The sequence below is a fragment of the Rhinatrema bivittatum genome, chromosome 1 (genome assembly GCF_901001135.1).
Source record: "Rhinatrema bivittatum chromosome 1, aRhiBiv1.1, whole genome shotgun sequence".
In the NCBI taxonomy this organism is placed as follows: Eukaryota; Metazoa; Chordata; class Amphibia; order Gymnophiona; family Rhinatrematidae; genus Rhinatrema; species Rhinatrema bivittatum.
Window position 1 is genome coordinate 788145568 of NC_042615.1, and position 19619 is coordinate 788165186.

General features: G+C 44.3%; 1 protein-coding gene and 1 long non-coding RNA gene across 2 annotated transcripts in view; one reads left to right on the forward strand and one right to left on the reverse strand.

Annotated features, from left to right (window-relative positions):
- The window catches only part of LOXHD1 (lipoxygenase homology domains 1), a 557082-nt gene that overhangs the window by 188314 nt on the left and 349149 nt on the right, over nt 1–19619 (forward strand). The window contains exon 8 of the mRNA XM_029580624.1: nt 8814–8928. Within this exon, the coding sequence (XP_029436484.1) occupies nt 8814–8928 (115 nt within the window). The remainder of the gene's footprint in view (nt 1–8813; nt 8929–19619) is intronic.
- On the reverse strand, nt 8830–13999 carry LOC115078045. The gene is made up of 3 exons (XR_003853054.1): nt 13902–13999; nt 9551–9669; nt 8830–8917 (listed from the first exon to the last, which is right to left on the reverse strand). It is a non-coding gene; the product is annotated as an uncharacterized LOC115078045 (long non-coding RNA).

The window sequence follows — 19619 nt, forward strand, 5'->3', positions numbered from 1 at the left end:
TAATGCTACTTTTGTTGAGTGTCTTTCACTCCTTTAGTGGTGCCTTGTAATGTTCATGCCTCTGTTTGGGCTATGTTGACACCCCCCCCTCCCCCGAACCTTGGAGTGTTAATACCACTCTTCTTGCTGCATTGTTCTTCACTTATGGTTTGTGGTTTTAAATTTATTTATTTATTTTAAAGTGCTTCAGTACCACCTTCTGGACAATGCCAATCAAAGCAGTGTGCAAATAATAAAATCATACAATAAAACCATAATAACTTATACAGTAAATGCAAATGAAAACATAAAAACAAATGCCAATCCTCTTGCTGCTCCTAGCCTCTCAATCTATCATTTTCTATTGCACCTGACTCTGGCTGAAGCAGAGGCCCAACCGGAGATTTTGGGCAGGCTGCCCAAAATCGGCGCAAGGCTGCCGATTTTGGGCAGCCTGCGCGCGCCAAGCCACACAGCCTGCCTCCGTTCCCTTCCCTTCCCCTACCTAACCCACCCCCCCGGCCCTATCTAAACCCCCCCTACCTTTATCGCTGGATTTACGCCTGCTGGAGGCAGACGTAAATCTGCGTGCGCCAGTAGGCTGCTGGCGCGCCATCACCCGACCTGGGGGCTGTTCTGGAGGGCGCGGCCACGCCCCTGGAATGCGCCCGGGCCGAAACCACGCCCGCGGTGCCGCCCCCGAAACGTCATGTCACCCGTGCCTCGCCCCCAAAACGCCACGTCACGACCGCCACGCCCCCCGCCACGCCCTCCGGCACGCCGCTCCATGCAAGCCCCGGGACTTACGCGCGTCCCGGGGCTTGCGCGCGTCCCTGAGCCTATGCAAAATAGGCTCGGCGCGCGCAGGGGGGGTTTGGGGTAGTTTTTTCAGGGGGTACACGCGTATCCTACGCGCGTACCCCTTTGAAAATCTACCCCGCTGTGATCACACATTCCTCCATAAAGCTTCACTGGACCCTACCTGTCCTGATAACTGTTGTCCCTTTTACCTCTTTTCTCTTGCATCTAACCTACTCAAACATGCTGTTCACGTCCTCTGTCTTGACTTTCTTTCATCTCAAACCATTCTTGATCAACTTCAGTTTCATTTTTGCCCTCTACAATCCACTGAAACAGCCCTTTCCAAAATCTCCAATGGCCTGTTTAAGGCTAAAATCAAAAGCCTTTACTCAAGCCGTATCCTCCTTGTCCTATCCGCTGCTTTTGACACTGTTGATCACCACCTATTCCTTGATACTTGGGTTTCAGGACTCTGACCTGTCTTCTTACTTCTCCCATCACACTTCAGTGTTTTCTCTGGTAGATCCTTCTCTACCACCACCCAACTACAAATTGGTGTGCCTCAGGGCTTTGTTCTGGGCCCTCTTTTCTTCTCTCTCTGTACTAATTCCCTTGGTGCTCTGATCTCTTCCCATCACTTTCGATACTATCTTTATGCTGCTGATACACAGAACTACCTCTCTGCAGAAATTTCATCAGGAATCCAGTCCCAAATCTCAGCCTGCTTGTCTGACATTGTTGCTTGGATATTATTATTATTATTATTATTATTATACCAGCACTACCTTGAGCTCAACATGGCAAAGACAGAAATCATTATTTTCCCCCTAAACCCACTTTCCTTCTTCCCCCTTTCTCTATTTTTGTGGATAACATTGTAATCCTCCCAGCCCTCTCAGCCCATAACCTTGAATCATTTTCAACTCCTTTTCTCTCCTTTGCACTACAACCTCTCCAAGATCTATTCCTTTCTTTCTGAACATACTACCAGAACTCATAAGAACATAAGATATGCCATACAAGGTCTGACCAAGGATCCATCAAGCCCAGTATCCTGTCTCTAACAGTGGTCAATCCAAGTCACAAGTACCTGGCAAGTACCCAGCTCTTATCCACTCTCTTATCACTCCCCGATTAGACTACTGCAACCTGTGCTGTTCCTCACTGGTCTCTCAGTGAACCATCTCTCTCCACTATAATATATCCAAAATTCAACTGTGTGGCTTATCTTTCTCCAAAGTTTCTACACCCATGTAGTGCTCCCCTCAGATAAAATGAGAGGGGGGAAGCTGTAACAGAAGAAAACCTTACCTGTCCCAGTCATAGAGGGAACTGGATGTAGGTTGTGTATTACTAGATAGAACCAGGGATAGATGATTCCTAAATTCACTTTTTCCAGCTGTAATGTTTGGCCAGTCGCAAGGTTGTTGGGGGCATGGACCCTTAGGCCAAGATGGAATTGGTGCAACCTACAGGGAGGAGCCCTATAGGTCCCCATCGTCGACAGGTGGAGATGGCTGAAGCAGAGGCCCAACTGGAGCTTCAATGATACCAGCCCTCGTTCCCCTTAGGTTGAGCGCTCGGGTGCCGGAGCCAGCTGGACTTAGGCATGGGCCTCTGAGGAGGTGAAGATCCATTGAGATGAAGTTGTTGCAAGCCAGCACTAAGAACATAAGCAAAATCTGAGTCTAGCAGTAGTCAGGGCAGGTGGCAGGCGATCAAGGTCAGGTTCAGGCTGTGGTCAGAGGCAGGCAGAGTTCACTCAGTGATGAGGTACAGGCAGTGGTTGGTGGCAGGTGGAGGTCAAGCAGCATCAAAGTTCAGTCCAAAGTCAGAAGTCCATCCGAAAAGATGAGGAACGAAGAGGAGGATGAGGAACCACACAAGCGGGGAGAAGATGCTGAAGACAGATAAAAGAGGAAGACTGATCACGAAGGAGATGAGAACTCAGATCAGACTGCCATAGGAAACCAGGAACAGGAAAACGGAACGGAGCACAGCAGGAAGCAGGAAACAGGATCCAGGATCTGGAACAATGCAGAGGCAAATCACTACTCCAAGTAGTCGACCTATTACCAAGGCACTGGAGGGGTATCAGCCTCAGCCCTTTATAGGCTGAGATGATGATGTCATCAGGGGGAGCCTCCGAGGCTTTCCTGCCACTGGCCCTATAAAGCTGGTGTAGCCAGTGCGCGCCCTAAAGGAGGCAGGGTCCTGTGCTCTTGGTGGCATCCTTTCACATAGGAAGAGAGCAGTCACCAGGAGCATAGTGGCATGACCTCCTGCCACATCCAGGAGAGATGGCCTGACTTCGGCGAAGCCCAGCAGGAGTCTGGGGGCTGGGGAGGCAGCCGGCCTCATCTCACTGGAGAGGCTGCCCATGGTGTCGGTAGGCAATATGGATCGGCCTGGGCTGGAGGTAAGAGCGGCGGTCTGTGGGCCCATCCCATGGTTTACCGAGTGCAATAGTACCCCCTCCTCTAAACCTCCTCTCTGAGGGTTTAGGTTTCTTGAGATGCATGCATGAAATTCTTTCAGAAGGTTCCTATCCAGAATATTAGAGGCAAGCTCCTATTTAATTTCCCCTGGGTCATAATCTTCCCATGAAATAAGTTATTCCCATTTCTTGCCCCATTATCTGATGTCTAAAATCTCTTTTACCTTGTAAATGACATTATCTTCCAATGATACTTCTTGAGGCTCTGGCAGTTTTCTAGAAGGCCACAAGAGTGTTAAAGGTTTTAACAGTGAAATGTGGAACACATTATGGATACCCAGAGTAGGAGGTAACCATAGCTGATAGGTTACTGTGCCGAGCTGGCATGGCTTGATATATCGAAAAGCAAGCCGCAAAGAAGGCATTTGGAGCTTGATAAGACGGGTGCTTAGCCAAACTTTCTTCCTTAATTTGAGCTGTGGTGCAGGTCTTCGATGTATATCTGAGAACTTCTTTGATCTTTCGGCTGCTTTTAGAAGCATCTCGTTAGAGGAATGGGTAGCAGAGGTGATAGTTGTTTTCCATAAACAATTTTAAAAGGCAAAGAGCCTGTAGCAGAGCAGATGTGGGAGCTGTGGGAGAATTCCGCCCATAGTAGGAGGGCTGCCCACTTATCTTAGTGTTTCTTTGCGTATACACTGAGGAAGATCTTAAGGGTATGATCGGACTATCAATTCCTATGTGGGTGATACGCTGTGATGTAATTCATGGAAATGTTGAACTTTTGGCAAAGGGTGCGCCAGTATTTGGCCGTGAACTGAGTCCCTCAATCTGAGACAATGTGTTTGGGCATGCCATGGAGGTAGAAGATGTGGTGCAAGAACAGGCGGGCCAACTCCGGAGCCATAGAAAGACCATGAAATAAAATGAAGTTAGTCATGTTTGAGAAACGGTCAACTACGACCCTAATAGTATTGCACTCATTAGAGAGAGGAAGGTCCACTGTAAAATCAGTGGACAAATAGGTCCAAGGTTCCCTGGAGGCTGGCAAGGGTTTCTGCATAGTGCAGGTGGGGCAGGAGTCCACATAGGCCTGGATATCTATTTGCATCTGTGGCTATCAGTAGTATTGTTGGAGCAGTGTGAGAATTTGGGCCCATCTAGGGTGACTTTGTGAGGAATAACTATCTTCGCTGGAGGGACGGTCATGGTTGTAGCTAGATGGATCTGGGATGGATCAATGATATGTTTAGGAGGTTCCAGAATATCCTCTGCCAGGAATGAGCGGGATAGAACGTCTAGATGGCTGGTCGGTATGTCAACCAGAAATCAAAACGTGCAAAATATAGGGACCAGTGAGCCTATTGAGCATTCAAAGGTTGCATATGATAGAATTGTTCCAAGTTCTTATGATTGGTGTAGATGGTAACGCAATGTTGTGCCCCTTCAAGCCAATGACACCATTCTTCAAGTACGAGCATAATGGCCAGAAGTTCTCTGTCGCCAATCCCATAGTTGCATTTTGTGAATGAGAATTTCCATGAAAAGAAGGAGCACAGATAGAGGGCACTATTGGTGGCTTGCTGGCCTAGGACTGTGCCCATCCCATGGGTGGACACGTCTACTTCAACAATGAAGGGGCGAGTAGGGTCCGGATGGTGGAGACAGGGTTTTTGAAGAAAGGCATCCTTCAATTCCTGAAGGTGGCAATGGCTTCCAAACTTTAGTATTTGCCCTCTTACAGGTGAGCGCTGTGAGAGGGGCAGCAATCTTGCCAGTAATAGTTGGCAAAGCCTAAGAATCCTTGCAGGGCGCATAGATCAGTCAGCTAAGGCCAATCTTAGATGCTTTTGACTTTATCTGGGTCCACGTGGAAGCCTTTGTTGGAGATGATGTATCCTAGGAAAGGAAGGCTCTTCTTCTCAAAAAGACATTTCTCCAACTTTGCATGCAATTTGTTTTCTCACAACCTTTGGAACACTCGACATACATCCCGGCGGTGAGAGTTAAGGTCCTTAGAGAAGAGAAGCATATCATCGCGATACATGAAGAGAGAGCCAACATGTATGTATGTGATTGAGACTGTGTATATAAGCAAGAGAGAGAAGGCATGTGTGAGAGAAAGAGAGACTGGTCAGGGATGTGACTGGTGTGTGTGTGTGAGAGAAAGAGAAGACTGGTCAGGGAGATAACTTGTGTGTGAGAGTCAGAAACTGTATGTGTGTGTGTGAGACAGACTGGTCATGGGTCCTAAGGAAGAGACCCATGAGGACAGAGTTTCAGCAGCCATTGCTAGTTCTGGTGTGTGCTAATGGCTTACAAGGGAAAGGAGTAGGAAAGATGCTGGAGAGGTGGCTTTTTAAGTTTATTTTTCTTGATTAATGCCATTTTAATTATTGGGTATTATGTGATGTGTCTGCTGTTAGAAATAGTTTATTGGTGTTCGGAAAATTTTTCATAATTTTTATATGTTTTCAATGATTGCATGTTATTCTATTTATCAGATTTGAAACATTTATTCTAGTTATTAGTATAGTTTTAGAATTATTATTTTATTTTTCTTGAGGAATGTATAAATAGAAATGTGCAGACAAAAACTGAACTGAAAACAGCAAGATGCCAGACTGAGTGTATGCAGTACAACAATGGAAAAACAAAACAATTAATTTTATGGTCACTATATTCTGTATTTGGTGAGGGTCTGTCTGTGTTCTGCGAGTGTGGCCCAGGTAAAGAAGGTATTCTGCAAGCTTGTAGTTTCTGTGTAGCTTGGCATGTTCTGTTTTCCTAACAGAATGGGGTAGATTTTCAAAAACGGCGCGTTGGCGTACTTTTGTTGGCGCTCCAGGCGCCAACAAAAGTACACGGGATTTTAGTAGATATGCGCGTAGCCGCACGTATCCGCTAAAATCCTGGATCGGCGCGCGCAAGGCTACCGATTCCGTGTAGCCGGCGCGCGCCGAGCCGCACAGCCTACCTCCGTTCCCTCCGAAGCCGCTCCGAAATCGGAGCGGCCTCGGAGGGAATTCGCTAACGCCCTCCCCTCACCTTCCCCGCCCTTCCTCTACCTAACCCACCCCCCCGGCCCTGTCTAACACCCCCCTACCTTTGTTGGGGGATTTACGCCTCCCAGAGGGAGAAGTAAATCCCCGCGCGCCAGCGGCCCGCTGGCGCGCCTAGACGCGACCCGGGGTCGGTTGCGGAGGGCGCGGCCACGCCCCCGGACCACCCCCCTTGGAAAACCCCGGGACTTACGCGAGTCCCGGGGCTCTGCGTGCGCCGGTGCGCCTATTGAACATAGGCGCACCGGCGCGCAGGGCCCTGCTCGCGTAAATCCGGGCGGATTTACGCGAGCAGGGCTCTTAAAATCCGCCCCAATGTGTATTGGTGTTTAGAGCCTGGTTAAATATTTGTAGTGTTGCCTTTTCATAGATAGGGTTGTTACTGTTTGAGTGTGTCCCATAATACAGGTGTAAGTTTGTGCAGGTTAGTTTGTGTGCATTATTGAAGATCATGGGAGGTGCTATATTTCTTTTTCCATTTCTCCAGTTCTGCTCTGCATGCAGAGTGGCGTTTTTGGGTTTCCATTCCAGTTTCTGTCTCCATATTATTTTTTGTATGGTGAATTGTAAGGGGAATGTCCTAGTTCTGCTCTGCACCCATTGTTGAGGTTGGGGGGAGGGGGTGTGTGTGTGTTCCTGTGGATGCAGAGTATATGTTTACATTTAGCCCTATGACGATCATGTGTTCAGTGTGTCACATATGTGAGAACCATCTGTCAGGTGTGTCCCGACAGATGTTCTATTGCATAGTCTATCAAGGATCATGTGCCCTGGTGCAAGTGGACGATGTCCGAACCCACCGTGGCTAGCCAATCTGGTTCATCGAAGATGAGTTTGAAAGCCTTGACAACCTGATGCAAGTCCTGGAATACAGGATTAGCTCGTTCCCACAATGGGGAGGCCCAGGCCTTCTCATCCAGCAGGGAGATTACGAAGATGGTCTTGACAGCATCGTTGGGAAATGGTGCCGGCTGCAGGGAGAAATGCATATGGAATTGGTTCAAGAAACCTCACCATTGTTTCAGGTCCCTGGCGTACTGATACAGAGTCGATAACTGAAGAATGGGTTGAGGAGATGTGGCTGGAGATGTTGCGGCAGCTGCAGAAGTTGAGGGAGCAGCTGAAGCCGCCAGTAGTTCAAGGAAGTGCTGCTAATGTTGAATCTTCTGAAGGCCAGGAATGGCCTGGAGGCCTGAGGCATCCGCCAGAGGCACACGTGGAGCAGGCATTAATTTTGGAGGAGACCAAAAAGTGTACAGAAAAGCAGAAAATATTGCTTTTCTGTACCTCCGCCGACTTAAAATCATGGCGATATTATGTCAGAGGAACTAAAAAATGAGAAATGCACCCCCAAAAAATAAAAAAAAAAGTGTGCCAGCGGTCAGGTTAGGAAAACGGATGCTCTAAAATTGAGCGACCATTTTCCTAAGTGGTTGACAGCCACCTCTCCCGGCCCCCCACTGCTGAGGAGGTGCTAGGGGCATGCCATTTCCCCTAGCGCCTCCTTTTTACCATGGCAGCCCTTTTGCATTTAGCTTCAGTCATCTTCCCAGGATGGTAGAAAGAATGAAAGAGCACGGGCCAAAATCGGCTCTTGAGTTTTGTTAACCGCACTCCTTTTCCGTGGCAAGCATCAGGGAACACTATACACTCTTTCTCTCTCTGATCTCATGCATGCAGTGTCTGTAAAAACTCTGATGTATATAACATAAGAACAAGAACATAAGAACATGCCATACTGGGTCAGACCAAGGGTCCATCAAGCCCAGCATCCTGTTTCCAACAGTGGCCAATCCAGGCCATAAGAACCTGGCCAGTACCCAAAACTAAGTCGATCCCATGCTACTGTTGATAATAATAGCAGTGGCTATTCTCTAAGTCAACTTAATTAATAGCAGGTAACGGACTTCTCCTCCAAGAACTTATCCAATCCTTTTTTAAACACAGCTAAATGATATTTTTTTATTATTTATATTTCACTTTTCACACTTCAAAGCAGATTACATTCAGGTACTGTATGTATTTCCCTATCCCCAGAGGGCTTACAATCTAAGTTTGTACCTGAGGTAGTGGTGGGTAAAGAGACTTGCCCAAGGTCCAAAGGAGTGACAGTGGGAATTGAACCCTGGTCTCCGGGTTCATAGCCCACTGTTCTAACCACTAGGCTCCTCCTCCACTATAGTAAGGGACACTTTGGTGACAGCCTTGCATATGCTTTAAATAAAATATTTCCTCCTGTAATATCAGACAGTCTATGTAGTGCAATGTATCAAACAACAGTGATAAGACTACAGTTTGAAGCTTTTCTTGCTATAACTTTTTTCTAAATATGACTTTTGAAAGAGTGCTAGTTGGAGGCATTTAATGTCGGGAGATCATTTTGCTTGCCGCTACACAGTTTGCTGTCTTCTCTTGGGATTATGTATGACTTTCTGAACATTTGTAAGCTTCTGGCTTGCAGATTTTTCACACTGCTGTCACTCTTTTCTCTGCCCACAGTTTCACACTGCTGTCATTCTTTTCTCTGCCCCCAGTTTATGAAGTGGTGACTGTGACCGGAGATGTTCGAGGAGCAGGCACTGATGCTAATGTCTTCGTAACTCTCTTTGGAGAGTCTGGGATAACTCCGAAGATCCATCTTACCAGCAAGTAAGCAAAAACATGTATTGAGTGACTCTAGAACTGTTGAGCAAATACTCTGTGTACATAAAATACGAGACTGGATTTCTTTACCGAGATAATAACATTTGAAACAATTTGCTGACAATTATCACACGAAACCCATAGGGAGGAGGCAAGATCCCATTGGTACTTGCTGAAATGGGGCAAATTTCCCCTAGGTTCAACCCTTCAGTTTAACCTGCCAGACTATCAGTGGCATGGCTGTGATGATTATTGCTGTCTTCGATGGCTCTCAGACGTATGTTGGCTAAGATTCCGGCACAGGCTTGTGGGTTATAGGTTGAGAAAGGGCACTTCGTGGCCTTTAGGCTGACATTGAATGCTGTTGGTTTTTTAGAGAAGGGGTTAATGCTCTGCTGACCAACTCCACTGGGGACACAAGGTACCAATCATTGCTAAAGCAGGATTAAACCTTCTGCTAGAAATAAATAAAGCTTCTAGCATCACCACATGAAGAGCACAGAAACCTTGTGCTCTCGTGGTCAGATCATGAGAGCATGCTTTCACTTTGGTTTGGTGTTATAGATGAATATAAGGCTATAAAAAGTATTTTCTTTCAACTGGAATTTCAGGGTTAGGATCAGCTTACTTGGGATTGTTTAGTCTCTCCTCTCCTGCCCTGCTCTTCCCCATGCATGCGCCTTCCCGTGTAAACCACTTGCGCTGTATGTTTAGTTGCTCCATGAAACAGAGAAAATGTAACATAGTCTGTAAAAAATATGAAAAGTAGAAAAACATAATCCATCATTACCCCATACAAAAATAATAAAAACATTCCAGTTATGCACTACCAAAATTAAAATATTTGAGTAGCTAGACCTTATAGACCCAGACAGAATCCAACCTGCTAAAGCAGAACAAGCCAAAACATGCATAAACGTTTAAAAAAACCGCAAGCAAAAGATATATAGAGGAATCCATATTCCGTCACTATCTCGCTAAGCAAATTATCCGGATAAACTTATTAAGCTAACTTGGCCGAAATATTCAGAGTGCGGCCATGCCACTGAATATTCTTGGTTATCTAATAACCGGATAAATTTATCTGGCTAACTTCAGACCCTCTGAATAGCGGGTCTAACTTATCTAGTTAATTTAGCCGCATAAGGTTGAATATCGGCACTTGTCCATCTAAATTAGCCGAATAAGTAGCTCTGCCTCGAAATGCCCATTCCTATCCCTCTCTTAAGACCTGCGCACGCGTGTCCATGTGCACGTAGTTCCCGGCTCGCGCACATAGGCGTGCAGATTTTATAACATACGCGTGGCAACACGCGAATGTAATAAAATACAATCCGTGTGCGCATGTGCGGGCGGCCCATGTCTCACACACATAGGGGGGAGTTTTCTAATTACGTGCAGCGACGTGATCGGCATTTTTTCCAGCTCCCTCTGAATCCCTTCCATTTAAGGATTGGGAGGACACTTCCCTACCCCCCTACCTAACCTTCCTTCTCTTTCCCCTCTCCGCCCTGACCCCTAACCCCTACCTAGCTCCCCCAATTTTTTTTATTTCACTACTTACTGTTCCTCCGGAGCAGAAGTATCTTCTGCACGCTGGCTGGCTGCCGGCGTGTGCTTCCCTGGGACAGTGTCTAATGGCACTGTCCCGACCCGCCCTCCCCGGCCTGCCCCTTTTGAGAGGCCCGGCGCTTCGGTGCGTAATGGGGGGGTTACATGCATGGCTGGGCCCTTCCAAAAATCCACATGGCATGCGCAAGGCCCAACCACGTGCTTAACCTCCAAAATTTACACGCGCGGACCTTTTAAAATTTGGACGTAAGGGTTTTTCCCATAGACACAAAATGGGAAACAAGTCAATGAATCTGGCCCTTAGGCAGATAAAAAAGTATCTGGATAAGTGGTGGCCACTGAACGTAGCGTCATTTACCGAGATAAGTGGCACTGAATATTGGCCTCATCGTATTTAGGGATGTTCTTGCATTTGAAATGAAACTGGAAATTTAAAAAACATTTCCAGTTTTGTTTCATTTTGTTGGAAAAATGAAACAAAGCAAAAACAAACAAAATTTTGGTTGTTTTCATTTTGGGTTTTTTTTTTTCAAATGGCTGCTGCCACCAAAGCCTCCCCCTTAGTAGGGATGTGCTGAGTCAAAACATTTTTTTCAGTTCATGCAGTTGTTTTGTACTTCAGTCATTCACTGGGTTCATTCCAAACAAAACAAATTTTACTTTGTTCTATTTGTTTTTCATTTTACACCGAAATCAGTGTGCAAAGCAATACTTAGACTCCACTGACTTCACTGTAAAACAAAAAACAAGCTGGGGCCAAGTCCCATCACATAGATCCTGGCCTAGTCCCAGGCCTGATGTCAGGACCCAAGGCCAGGTTCTGTCACCAAGCTCAGGCCTAGGCCCAGGCCTGGTACTGGGGACCAGTTGGAGACCGGGTTCCATCGCTGAGGCCCAGACCCAATGCCAGGCCCTTATCCGAGGCTGGTTCTCTTCGCCAAAGCCTAGGCCAAAACTTAGGCCCAATGTTGGGGCACAGGTTTTGTCACTGAGGTTCAAACCTAGGCCTAGGCCCAGAGGCCCAGGACCAGGATTTTCAATATCTTTTGTCTTCTTGGAAAGATGCACTGCAGTGCCTTCCTCCTGAGCAAAAGGCGGCATTTTGATGTATGTATGGCCATTGACATGTACGGCTGCACATCAATATGCAGCCATCTGCTTGAAAGAAAGGCACCACAATGGAGTTACTGTGGTACATCCTTCCAACAGATGGTGTCATTTTTCAGAAATGATATTGGAAGGCCTGGTCATGGGCCTCAGACAGGGCTTGGCCTTGAGCCAGGCCCCAATGTTGGGCCTAGGCCTTGGTACTAGGATCCAGCTTCAGACCTGTGACTAGGCCTGGGCTTTGGTTATGGAAACAAGCCTCGAGGCAGGCTCTAGTATTGGGGCTAGGCCTGAGCCTGGGTCTCAGCAATGGGACCCAGCATCAGGCCTAGGCCTTGTAATGGCACCTGACCTCAGGCTGGGCTCTGGTACTGGGCTTGTGTCTAGACCTGGGCCTCAGCGACAGGATCTGGCCTTGACCCGGGCTCCAGCATTGGGCCTGAGCCTAGGCCCAGGCCATGGTAATTATTATTAAAGTGGGATTTTGCATGGTATTTAAGAAACATCTAAATCTGCAGATAAAGGAAAATGTGTGCATAAAAATCAGAAGCTGTTAAGCCTGCTAGCTAAACAAAGAATAAATTGTCTAAAAATCCCTTTTTGTTACTGTAACAGTAGAATAAATCAGCATGAAATGTTCAAAATGATAGTTGGATATGAAGAAAAGAAAAAGTTTTCTTATATAGTAAAATTAATATTTTATATATTCAATCATTATCTTAAATTGCAAGTCTTGGATTGAGCACATGGGCATAGTTTATGTGCTGGCAGTCATCTGAGTGGCAGTTAAAACTTTAGAGAAATTTTGATTGTCAAGGCTAAACACTCATATAAACCTATATAATACGATAAGTGAGTACACATGTGTCTTGAGCTTGGTTTTTCCTTGGCTAGCGTGAGAAAAGGAGGAGCTTAATTGCACGAAATTTCAACGAGATTTGCTTGGATCCTTCTGAAAAACTCTAATTGTTTGCCCTCTTTAGGGAGCTGTGGGTCTGAGAGTGAACCTTGTGGTCCTTCACTATGTTGGCATTCCAGCAATGTGTTTGCCCAGTGCTCTGAAAGAGAAAAAAAACCAGCCTCCTGTTCCCTCTCTGCATTATTTCTGCAGAATTCTGCTATTCAGTGATCTACTGCCCTGCACAGTAAAAGCCCCCCCAAAAGTCCCAAAGTAAACAACGACAAGCAGCTTTGTCTGAATTATCAAGAAAGCTCCTCATCCACTAAAAATGTTGCTAGCGTAATTTATGGGTTTGCCTTTGCTTGGTTTTGATTGATTGTAAGATTTGGGGGTAACTGCATGGAACGACTGTTACTACCCTTAAGAGAAACATGGGGGTATCCTGCATGAAGTGGCAGTTACTATCATAAGAAACTTGCTGGGCAGATTGGATGGGCCATCTGGTCCCTTTCTGCCGTAATTACTATGCTAAAATAATAACCATAAGAAACCACTTATAATTAATATTTAGCATTTAAAAAAAACCCCCACCATTGTTTCTGTTCTGGAGCAACAGTTCCCTGAAGGACATCAGCAAATCAAAAAAAGACAGTGGTTCTTAATTTAGACCTCCAGGCCTCAATTCGCCCTTGCGCGAACCTGTCTGGATCCATAGTGAACATGCACCAGATATGTGTATATGCATTAGGTCTAAAAGTGAGGTTAATATATGCAAATACATCACATGCATTTTGATTGCGAATTTTCTGGGAGAGTCCATAGGATCGGGCTCAGAACCTCTAGAATAAAGAAATATTGCTTGAAAAATCAGGGATAATTAAGAGATGTATGACAGACTCGCAGCACTATATTATGCTATTTCTTGTACTGATTACAAGGATCTTTACATAGCATATAACAAACTAACATAAATAAAAGTTCAGGTGTTCTCCCTCCCTTCAGCCTACCTAACAGATAAAGAAAATGGGGATATTTTAGCTGCTTGAATGAATTGATTGTTTCAGTTGTTGATCTTACCTCTACCACGCCCTCCAGAACCATGCTAAATCCTTACAAAGCTTCCGGCCATGCCAAATGACTGCGACGCTACCATTTGGGGAATAGCAGTGTCATTTCTTTCTGCACATGTTTCTTGTAATTGACAATGTGTAGCTGCTACGTTTTCTCAATGTCATAATTTCACGTTTTGTCCATTTCTACAGCACAGAGAAGAGGTACCTGCGCAATTTTACATTCTAACCTCAAAAGACCATTTTCCTTCCCATGAAGCAACTCGTACTTGTGATTCTGTAAAGGAAATGGTGTGGGAATGGTAAAGAAAATACATGAAATTTCCAACCTGTTTTTGCCATATTCTGGAATCTTGAAATTAAGTTGTAGCCATTCTTGGTTCAATTAAACTTCCTGCTTCTTGATGATTCTCAGGGTTGGGAAAGAAAGTCCTTTTAAAAAAAAACAAACATGTTTATGAGATTGTTTTTCCATATGCATATAATAGAAAAAATAAAAACATTCTTAGTGGCGGGCACTGTTAGTGTTCCCTACAAGAGACTAGGACATCGCAGGAGGTATTCCTTTGGTTCTGCTGGCCTATTGCTTTCATCCCTAGGCACACTCTATATACCAACTGACTATATGTTATGCATACAATTTTAAGCCAGTTCTGTTTTTTTTTAACTTTTACCTCAATGCATTATGGGATCTGTAGTCCTGCCATTGTAAAATATAGTACTACAAGACCCAGAATGACTTTGCAAATTGACCCATACAGTCTACTCAGTAGAGAGCCTTTTACCTTGGATGGATTCCCAAATGGAAGCCAACACCAGCTTCCCACATCCTCTGTCCATGTCTTTTTCATGATCTCTCAACCCTTTTCCTACACTGTCATCTATACTTGCTCAAGCATGCCCAAAATCGATTCACCATCTCTGCTGGTAGCCCTTTTCAGACTTTGACATATTCAACTTTGATTCTTACAAATCCAATACTTAATTCAACAGCCATGGATCTTTCCAAGTCTCATATAACCAAGTTTTGTAGTAATCCCCACAGCCACTAAAATTATTGAGGCTGTTGTCCAAAGCATCCAGCCTCCAGATGCTCATCGAAGATCGGATTTTAATTATAGTCTCTTTCTAGATGGATTACCCTAACCTTTTTGGAAGCTCAAAGCAGCTGTACCATTACCCCATGCAGGCTACCCGTATACTTTCTTGGAAGCCTAATGCAATTATATCATTGTTGTTTAGGGTTGTAATCACTGCTCTTATTCTGGTCACTCCAATGCCTTAGAATTTAGTTGAGTTATGACAAACTGTCAGATATTTTAAGTTTTGTAGTATCTGTATAATAATCTTGTTCACTAAGAATCCACAGCATGGAAGAGATGAGATTCAAGATGGAGATATTGGACTGCATTAGGGGGTTCTACATGGTTAACCTATTCTGAATTCTTCCACCTGATGGAAGACTTTTAGTACATAGGACTCTTAAGAGTTTTTGCAGTATGCCCAAATAAGAGAAAAAAATATCTGTGAAATGTGCTTAATTTATTCTTAATTCCCAGGTCTCTCCTACGCCCCTAAAAAAATGAATTCATTAAATTTCATGGTATGGCAAAATGATGGAATCTCACGTATCTTCCAAATATACGTTTATATATTTTATTGATGAAATGACTGTGATTGCATAGCATTTTATGTCTTTTTATTATCATGATCAGAAAAAAGATGATAACAAGATAAAATGCCATGCATTTGTCAAAGAAGATACTACCAATTCAGTTGATATTCCACCAGGTTTTTGTGCTTGTGTGCTGGTAGTGAAACACATGTCATTTTAGGCCAGGCTGTAATGTGTGTGTGAACTGGCCATGAAACAGTCCAGGTTCGGCAACATATGTCATGTGTTTTTAATGGGTTTTCCCCCTCCTATGTAGTAGTTCAGTAAAAATACACACATTTTTATAATTACTTGCCATAAGCAAAATAGACTAATTAATTATACAGTCTCTAATCTTTATTCATGCATTAAGATGAAAGTCCTATCAGGAAAACGAGTAGGTGTGCGAGCGCAAAACAACATAGGGACACCCGGTTGCTCCACCATTCAGCCCATCCTGCTTTGTGTGATGATAGATGCCTTGTCCATTTAAGCAATGAGTGAATGAATGTGAGAGATTTTCAAAATGGCTGCCTCTTGTCTGTATATATCTATATCTATATTTATATTTATATCTATCTATATCTATCTATCTATCTATACATATACACATATATATACACACACACACACAGTAGTTCTCATCTAGCTTGTGACTTTTTTTCATAACTTACATTGTCAGGCCTGTAAATGTGTGTCATATTTACAGTATTCCTACTTATGGTAAGCAGAATAGACATGTGTGTATTTTTGTTTTGAGTTAACGGGTTTATTAAATAGTGCCCTATGGAACAAAAATGAAGCAACTGTGAAGTGTTGGGCACTGACTGGTAAGTACTGAGGACCGTTGGAAGAGAGAGCTATGTTTTATGGTATTGTGGATTTTAGCTGCTATACAAACAGTTTTATTGGTGACAAACCTCCTGCTTGATCTTGAATTACATGCCTAGGGTTTTTCTCACTAATCATGGCTTATTTGTAGGCTGCGATAGCTTTCATTGAACCAAAGTAAGAATTATAAAAGAAATTGCTATGCATGTGCTATGCATGTGCTTTTAAGACCATGCAGATCCCTACTTTTGATGTAGCAGAGACTTCTGTGGTCCCAAAAGCTCAGTTATGACATATTTGATTACTAATTATGATGATCCAAAAAAAGTAGCACAATCTGTAGGGAGCCCAGTTGCTTACTAGAACTATTTTCTCAGTTATGGACTTGGAACTCTGTATTTAATAATTTAGCAGTTGTGTAAATAGCAAAAAGCAGGGAATTTTTTTTCAGAGGGTACTGAGCACCGACACCTTTTACCTCCACCTGTTTGATTTGCCCTGTGGTCCTTCAAAAAAAAAGCAAGCAAACCATGCTTTCTGCAGATGAGTATTGGCACCTTTTTTTCCGGAATAATAGCACTGGTAAAAATAAAAGAAAACCTGTCAGCCAAAAGTAGTTTCCAGGTTTTGCATGCTAGAGAGCAGCAAAGTCTTATTTTCACATAATTGTGAAATTCTGAAAACATTACTGGAAGACTTCTCCAATACCCTATGGCCAAAAAACACAAAAACACTCCCCCTTCCAAAAAAACCCCCTCCTGTCAACCTGACAGGCAAATAGGGCAGGAGAGGCTAGAGGTGGAAGGAGTGACAGCATTATAACAACACTCTCTCAGCACTCCCCGGGAACTTCTGCATGTCCTTAATAGGACAGGACAAGGCAATGCTCCACTGTATTCAGACCTTTTGTACTGTTACTGCTACTAGAAGCTGACATGGTTACGGAAAATATATCTGGCTAGTCCGGTGAAATCGCCAGAAAACTATTTGCATACCTTTATTTCTACATATTTTATTTATTTATTTATTTATTTATTTAGAGAGTCTTCTATACCGATATTAGTGGAGACATCATATCGGTTTGCAGCGAACTTATAGAATGGAAATTACAATAAACAGGGAAAGGGGAGGGGATACATAGAACCAGAGAAAAGCGAGGAGATGAGCGAGAAGATGTACTATTGCAGCAGCGGTGCAAGGAGGGGCGTAATTTTGTAACAGCCCGCATTCATTAAATGAAAAGTATGAGTTGCATCCGTTTTCCAAGAGAAAGTATATGTGTGTATATGCATACATGCGTTCTTTCTCCCTTTCAACGTTATCCCGCCAAAATGACCCCCGCGATTATACCTGCTACACAGTGCATAGAGGGCTTTGGGGGAATTTTTGTATTGTTCCCTCTTTTCAAAACCTCTCCCCCAACCCCATTCCTGGAAATACGACATTCGCACATAAGTTTACCCGCATTTCGGGCAGACAACTGTGTACATGGCCATTTCTGCGAGAAAAACTCATATTTTGCCCACAGAAGTCCCTTTGAAAAATCATCCTGCCAGTGCACGATTTCAATTGCACTGAGGCATTACGATTGCTGTGGTTAATTCCTGCAGCAGACTCTGAACATCACCAGTAGTTTGGGAAATTACCTATTGATCTCCAGGATAAAAGATGGGAGCAATTTTCCTTGCAATGTTCCATCCAAGTCATGTAGCCTTCCACAGCCGTTGCCTTGTGCATGCTAATACATTTTATTTTTCACACCAAAGCTAGAGATGTCAGGCAGCGATGTTCAGTTTAGTAGGCCCTTGCCACAGTCACTTGGAGGTGAAGAAGATCCTTATCGATAATATCTAGAAAGGAAATGAAAATTAAGTACAAATCTGCGGAGCCTAGGAAGGCAGGCCTTAAGAAAAATAGAATGAGAAGTACATAGGTTAACATCAATAGGGATGTGCTGTCATTTTAAAAGATCAGGGGTAAAATGACATTTATTTCATTTTGTGATGTCTCTCATCTGAAATGATATGAAAACCATCAAAATGTCATTTATTTCTGTTTTTGCACATGCTGAATCAACGGAAATGAAATGAAACATAAAAGCCAAAACAAAACAAAAAGAAAAAAATAGAAAATAAAACAAAAAACTAAACAGAAGTTTTTTCCATGCACACCCCTAAAAATCAAATGAAACACGAATGTAAGATTTGTAAAAAGGAGAAGACTGTCCCTCAGTGACAGCTGTAGGATCCTCTGGCACTATCCCTCAGTGGTCCTATGAGGGTGGTAAGGATACTCTCTGCAAAGCTGTTTGACCTGGAAAAGATAGAGAGATAAGTATGTTGTATTGTTGGAGCACAAATACAACTGCTGGAGCGGGTACTGCACTCAGCAATATCGGTACGTACACAACAAGCGCAGAAAAGTTTCAAGGTGGTCAGTTTTTAATTCAAATCAAGTGTTTCATATATGGCAACTCCACTGTATAACGAGTCCCCCGACACGGACCCCGTGTTTCGCCAAGCAGGCTGCGTCGGGAGCGACAGTATTTTAAATGACACCAATCGGTGTTCCAGGCTGTATTACAGGGAGCGCTTGTGAAGTAATACAGCCTGGAACGCCGATTGGTGTCATTTAAAATACTGTCGCTCCCGAAGCAGCCTGTTTGGCGAAACACGGGGTCCGTGTCGAGGGACCCGTTATAAAGTATCATCTTATAGACAGTGGAGTTGCCATATATGAAACACTTGATTTGAATTAAAAACTGACCACCTTGAAACTTTTCTGCGCTTGTTGTGCATGTACTGTTGGAGCACAACATATCCCTTTTGCTTCTGTAGCTCCCGCCCTGTTCTGGTTCTGGGCAGGGGGAGGCACTCAGGGAGGGTCAGGGACCATACAAGGCCACACAGGAGGGAAAAACTAGTTTTCAAGGCCTTTAGGGTTTACTCACGCTGGGGGCTCTTCTCAATCCAGCACTGTTGTTCAACAAAAACTTTACTGACAAACTGGCAGCAAAACACAAAGTTCCAATTAGTGCATGTAGGACAGTGCACTCATACTGCAACAAAGTCTAGAGCAAACAGAACAAAAAAATCACAGTCTCTTTCCAACTCTTCCTCAAACAGTTCAGCTCTTTGGGACAGGCACAGTCTTCCTGCGTGGGCCCTCTCAGTATGCGCCAAGGTCTTCTTCTCTGTCCTTTGGAACTCCTTCCCTGAAATTCCTCTTAAATTGCTCTGGAGCCCTCTCAGTGGGAGTCAGGCCATAAGGAGCCCCTCAGTGGGAGAGGGCTCTAAGACTTCCAGACCTCCAGGGCTTAGAACCCTTACTCTTCCTCAACTCTCACAGTCCCCCCCCCGAAGATGACTCCTGCTTCCAAGAAGGAGCAGGGTTGGTTTTTTTTTTACTAACGCTTTATCCCTTCCACCGGAGAGTGCTGCTCCTCCTTACCCACCGAAACTACCCTGACATTACCAAAAGACAGAGTCTGGTGGGACCCCAGGCACAAAACACTGATGGCACTCAGACCAGCTGAAGCCACAAACTGCATGCTTATAAAGGG